At 35.6% G+C, this 5,433-nt stretch overlaps 1 protein-coding gene across 46 annotated transcripts; it reads left to right on the top strand.

The window, feature by feature from the left end:
* Positions 1-1,151: 1,151 nt before the first annotated feature.
* Positions 1,152-4,717, top strand: LOC139192713 (uncharacterized). 46 transcript variants are annotated; one of them, XR_011577032.1, is made up of 10 exons: positions 1,152-1,514; positions 1,876-1,970; positions 2,327-2,526; positions 2,753-2,911; positions 3,007-3,076; positions 3,326-3,385; positions 3,559-3,700; positions 3,800-3,851; positions 4,091-4,236; positions 4,419-4,663. XR_011577032.1 is itself a non-coding variant. In XM_070815229.1 (10 exons), exons 2-5 carry the CDS (start codon positions 1,963-1,965, stop codon positions 3,056-3,058), a joined length of 348 nt encoding a protein of 115 aa, XP_070671330.1. In that variant the 5' UTR covers positions 1,152-1,514; positions 1,876-1,962; the 3' UTR covers positions 3,059-3,076; positions 3,326-3,385; positions 3,559-3,700; positions 3,800-3,851; positions 4,091-4,236; positions 4,419-4,663. The 46 variants fall into 46 exon arrangements, 43 of the variants coding, with proteins under 43 accessions (XP_070671330.1, XP_070671325.1, XP_070671358.1 ...); XM_070815229.1 differs by having other exon boundaries at positions 2,753-2,831; positions 2,998-3,076; XM_070815255.1 differs by having other exon boundaries at positions 1,204-1,514; positions 1,873-1,970; positions 2,762-2,831; positions 4,476-4,663.
* Positions 4,718-5,433: the final 716 nt, after the last annotated feature.

The following is a 5,433-nucleotide window of genomic DNA, read 5'->3' as shown; positions in this document are numbered from 1 at the left end:
CAGTGTTGTTTATCCAAACTGAAGATGTGTTGGCGGAAAAAGAAAATAAAAAACTCAAAGTTGTTGAGAGAGTTTGCGTAAGGCAATTTGTGCGTTGAATTGAAGGGCTTGAATGACGCACACCTCCATCTATTTATAGTAGCAAACCTGCTTCTGATCGAATCAAAACTATATTCGGGTTAGGACTCCTTACCCTGATCCAATCTTATCTCGCCCAGTCCTACTCCTATTAGGACTTTGAACTCAACCCCTTAACATGCCGCATTCATTCCTAAGTTTCAGCATCCTCATTCTGTCGAGACTCCTTCTTGTATCAGGATTCAACTACGCCATCCATCCATCTCGCAATGGGACTCACCCACTTCGTGATAGGACACGGCCAGCCTTGGCTATGCGGCCCATGAACCGGATGACCCCCAACGACCCCTGAGCAAGGTTTCCAGGCCAAGAACAATTCTAAACTCGGCCCAAACCAATATTTTGGGCCCAAACAGTTACACATGTAATTAAATTAGAGTTAGCAACTTACTTAATTTGCTGCCTAATTAAGCTATACCTAGTTGTCATCATAAGGATAACATGATTATGAGGTGTGAGGGCTAGTCGTTGGACGTCCCAATATCGCACTACAAATCATAAGTATATATATTATATGGGAATTAGTTGATCGTTGGTCCCGTGCAATATTAACAATCATTGCATATATAAGCTAAGGAGAGAATGTAATTTACTCTAATATACAGTAATTAATTGATAATATTAGTATTTATATCATCTCACCTTATAAGTTTCTTATCATTTTATAATTAATATAAAATCATATACTCCAGTGATTAATTAGTCTCTAAGTAATAGTGAGAGCTCTCACATCTAGTGAAGAAAAGTAGTGCTAAGATCAATCGACCGACGTTATCGTTCAAACTATAGACAATATATAGTGAAAACAGATTCTTTTGAGCATGCGCAATAGAACTGGTTCATGTATGCTTTAAAGGAGCTTCTTTAGTCTTAGCCTATCCTATATATACACATATACATTTGATATATTCTATATATACTAAAACCCAAACACTGGTTACTGTTCTAGGGCAGTGTGCGGACCAAAATGCCCCTCAATTCGTTTGTTAAGCCAATTTTTTGCCAACTTTTCTACAGTAAAATGACTTACTTACCCTCCGAGGCCACGCGTTTATCCTCTCCGGTTTCGATTTCTTTGGGTGCTTCGGTTCTCTCTCTCCCCATCATCAGCTTTTCCTTATTTTGTTTGACTCCTGCTCTCCCCGTCTCCCTCCTCGCCTCACTCTTCTCTGCACCAAGCAGCTCGATTTAGGGCTTCACCATTTCTCTTCGAATCAAGGTCTCTATTTCTCTCCCTATTTTCCGAATCTAGGTTTCCTATCTGTCTGTGGAAAACCCTAGATCTCGCCACTGCCGGAGAGTCCAAGCTCGGCCCTTCGAGCTTCAATCTGCCTTGCAGATCGGCTCTTCTCGGCGCCTCCACCTAAACCCCTCTGGTAAATTTCCCAACTTTTCCCCCAATTCTTTTCTCTCTATTTCTGCGCTTTCGATAGGTTTCAGATTTTCCCTTTCTTAAGCTTATTTTTCTGAAAGGACCTTGATTTTGTGTTTAATTCGGGTTGTTGCGTCGTGAATTTTGAATTTTATGTTTAATTTGGGTCTTTACATAGTGAATTTTGAATCTTTAGCCTGATTATGCTGTAATTAATTTTAATTTTGTGGGTTCGAGTAAATTCCTCACCTTTTCTTTTCGTTCTTTAATTTTTGAGTTCGATCTGTTAAATATGTGTGATTACTGGGTTTTTCCTATCTGTTAAAGATTGAGACTTTTGTTCTACCAAATTTGAGTTGCAGCAGAAGGAAGCTAGGAGGTGCAGCAACTGGAAGTCGGATTTCACTCCTGTCATTGCAATTAGATCAGGTTCTGGCTGATTTGATCTGAGCATGCACATGTACTCTTCTTCTACTCTTTCCAATTATACACTTTCCATTAAAAAATTTCATGTAAAACCTGAAATTTGTAGTGACTCATTGTTTACGTTAGTACGTGGGAGTAATAAGGTGGGGGAGCTACTCAGCTGATCTAATTATGAAAGGGGAAATCAAATGGAAACAGAAGGTTTCAATTTTTGTACGTTTTTAAATAAAATGGAAATCAAACTTTTATGGGTAGGTAAATAAAAACAAAAAGTTTGATTATTTTAACTCTTTAAATGTTTAATTAAATTCCAATTGAGGAAAGTAGTTTAATTTTTTCAATTTTCAGATTGAAAATCTGAAGGTTGTCTGTAATCTTTGAATTCCGCAGGACTCCGTTTGAAGCATCACCAGGAACTAGAAAATTAAACACTTACAACACAGCTGTTAAAGACGTTAAAGTATTTCAATTTGGCTATTGGCAAATATGTTTGGTGTTTTATGGCGAGAGATGGTTGGTTTCTGCTTCTAATTATGTTAGCAGGAGGTACATGAGTGATCACTGCGACGGTTGGTGGACCTCAACAAGAGGTATTTACTCGAAGGGTGACATTTTTGTTCAGTTGCATTTAGAATTTTAGTTAGAGTAACCGTTATTTGATTAATATAGTTTGCTTAATATTGTTTGTATGAGTTGTTGGGATAAAGATTTCCCATGAATGTTGCATCATATATGCATTATTGGGCATGTTTATTGCATAATGTTGATGTACTTTTGGAGTTTCCTTTATTGATTTTATAATTAATCAAAATGTAGCATATCCAGGAGCTTATTCGTTATCTGCAATTTGGACTCTGATGGCTGGCTCTTGGTGTAGCATCATCTATTGGTCTTGGTAAGTGCGAGTTATATTCAAAATAGCATGAAAACTCACAACCTGGATACTGGAAATCATTATACAATCCATACTTGAGGGCAAGTTCTCTTTTCTTTTTTGTTTAGTGTGGATTCTCTCTCTTTTGGAGTTTCCTTTATTGATTTTATAATTAATCAAAATGTAGCATATCCAGGAGCTTATTCGTTATCTGCAATTTGGACTCTGATGGCTGGCTCTTGGTGTAGCATCATCTATTGGTCTTGGTAAGTGCGAGTTATATTCAAAATAGCATGAAAACTCACAACCTGGACACTGGAAATCATTATACAATCCATACTTGAGGGCAAGTTCTCTTTTCTTTTTTGTTTAGTGTGGATTCTCTCTCTTTTTTTTTTTGTAATTTCTGGTGCTTTCAGTAACTTAAATGATAATTAGTTTTTTTTTTTTCCTTTTTGAGGTTTTCTTTTTTGTTTTAATTTACAATTTTACTGATTTTTATGTATTTTTTGAAGGTTGTGATACACTCATAAAAAGCATACGATTTCTTCAGAAAATTGGCAATTGACTCATCAGTAAGTCTATTTTTTGAATAGGAACTATTCAAAACGATGTATGATTTATTTTTTCATAAACTATTAAATCACGTGCCTTTGTTATTTTATAAACCCTCTATAAATCCACTATGTAGCGCCATTTTTACGTTTTTTTTATTATAATTGACTAATTTGTGATTGTGTTTGGTTAGGGAAATGCAGAGAGAAGACGTTCCCAGTAGGTTTAGCAGAAATACCAAAGGAAATGAGGCAATCCAAATCAATGGCATACAGAGTGTTCGGAACTCAACGAAAAATGAGAAAGGAGCTGTAGTTGATTAGAAAGAGCAACAGGTTTGATGATGGTTGCACTGAATTCCTTATGTGATGATTCAATTTTGGGTTTTAAATAATGCTCCTGTTTGAATTTTAAACTCTTGATTTTCCATTCAGTGATTCAACAAAAATTCTCCCCAATGCTGATTTGCTTACGGCGGTGTTTAAGGTAAATTTTGCTCCCTTCCAAAATAATTTTCAATGAATTATGTCTTCTGAGTAGTATTGAAGCCAGACATTGTATCTTTGAGAAAGTTTATGTATAGTTTCTGCAAAAGTTTAGTTTGGAAGTAGTATATATCTGTATGTGGAGTTTTGCTTTTTTCCACTGTGAAATCAAACCCCTCTATCCAGTCTCTTACATTCTTGATATGCTCATCCCCCGAAATCTTCCTTTCTCATCTAAAGGCAGATCAGAGAATTCAACATTCTCAGTGGTCAAATTTTTTACCCAAGGTGGGTCTCGAGTCAATCAGCGGTATGCCTTCAGCTTTGAATGAGAGCTTTGGCATGTACTCGGGATCTAGGGGATAGTTGGTTCAACCTCTCCCGTGGTAGGTAAACTTAATTTGGAAGGAAAGCAACTCAATGCTTTTTTTTTTTTTTTTTGTAAGAATGCTACTAGATGAATGGCAGATTTATCATATGAGCGTCATTGAAGTTTTATCTTGAATCTGAACAAGTTTTTGTCAATTGTTATTTTCAAAGGTTGTGACAGTTTGTGCTGGCCTTGCAGAAATTTTTGTGATCATAAAATTGTCATGTGATATTACTATTGTCAATGTTATGCAAGGAATAAAGTTTGTAGAAGGTTGCTGATCTACCTATGCTGCCACCAAAATAATGTATGTAAAAAGTTGCTGATCAACGATAATAGGTAGCTTGCAATTTTTTTTTTAATGTATCTTATTAAATGGATTTGAGAGCTGCGATATTACTGAATTATTTTAACAATTTACATTAGTAGCTTTTACTTTTTCACATTGTTACCGAGAAGCATGAATATCATAAAAAATAAAAGAAGTTCTGAAGTGATGATCGAAGAATTTAAAACTGCTGATTAGTGTATGTGTGCAAATACTGTAAACAGGAATACGAATCCATAATTGAATCCCTATTTTGGTTGTACATGTGTGTAGAATTTTTTACATATTTTATACGCTTTAAAAACCCGCAGCAACGCGCGGGTACTTATACTAGTATTATTCTAAAGGGATCCTTGTATTCTATCTCAATTGAGAGGATGGCCCTTAACAATAGTGGAGGGATTTTTAAATTCATGGCAGTTGCGGGGTGGTAGGGTGCATGGCGTTTGAGCGCTTTTGGACAAATTGTATGTCATCATACTCCTCGACCAACCCTAATTGAATTCAAAAGGTGGTATAGGAAGCATGAATAAAGCTGCCGTCATTGATATATCAAGCAAGACTATCCTTAATTTATGCCTAAATATTTCAAAGAAACCCCACATTCTTAAGGGTTAAGTTGACTATAGTTGACTATAATAACGTTATAAAGTGGCATCGGTCGGTCCTCTTCTGACTCTTAATAAGTGAGTGATATATATATATATATATATATATATATATATTTTGAATTCAGATACACATCTTTTTGACACATTTTTTTTAAGTCACTCCATAATGTATCATCCTAAATCCATAGGCTTAAATAATAGGGTATGTCATAATTTTTTTCCACGTGAATATTGTTAGAAACTGTAGATTGATTGATGTATTCTACACGGATAA

Source organism: Malus domestica, chromosome 16 (genome assembly GCF_042453785.1).
Source record: "Malus domestica chromosome 16, GDT2T_hap1".
In the NCBI taxonomy this organism is placed as follows: Eukaryota; Viridiplantae; Streptophyta; class Magnoliopsida; order Rosales; family Rosaceae; genus Malus; species Malus domestica.
The sequence above is the reverse complement of the archived record's forward strand: the minus strand, read 5'-3'. Positions and strand labels throughout refer to the sequence as shown.

Bases quoted from the DNA above. Each gene is read 5' to 3' on its own strand.
- LOC139192713 (XM_070815224.1), top strand. The intron at 2,527-2,752 runs GTATTTACTCGA...ATCAAAATGTAG, and splicing joins TTGGTGGACCTCAACAAGAG to CATATCCAGGAGCTTATTCG. The intron at 2,832-2,997 runs GTAAGTGCGAGT...ATCAAAATGTAG, and splicing joins AGCATCATCTATTGGTCTTG to CATATCCAGGAGCTTATTCG.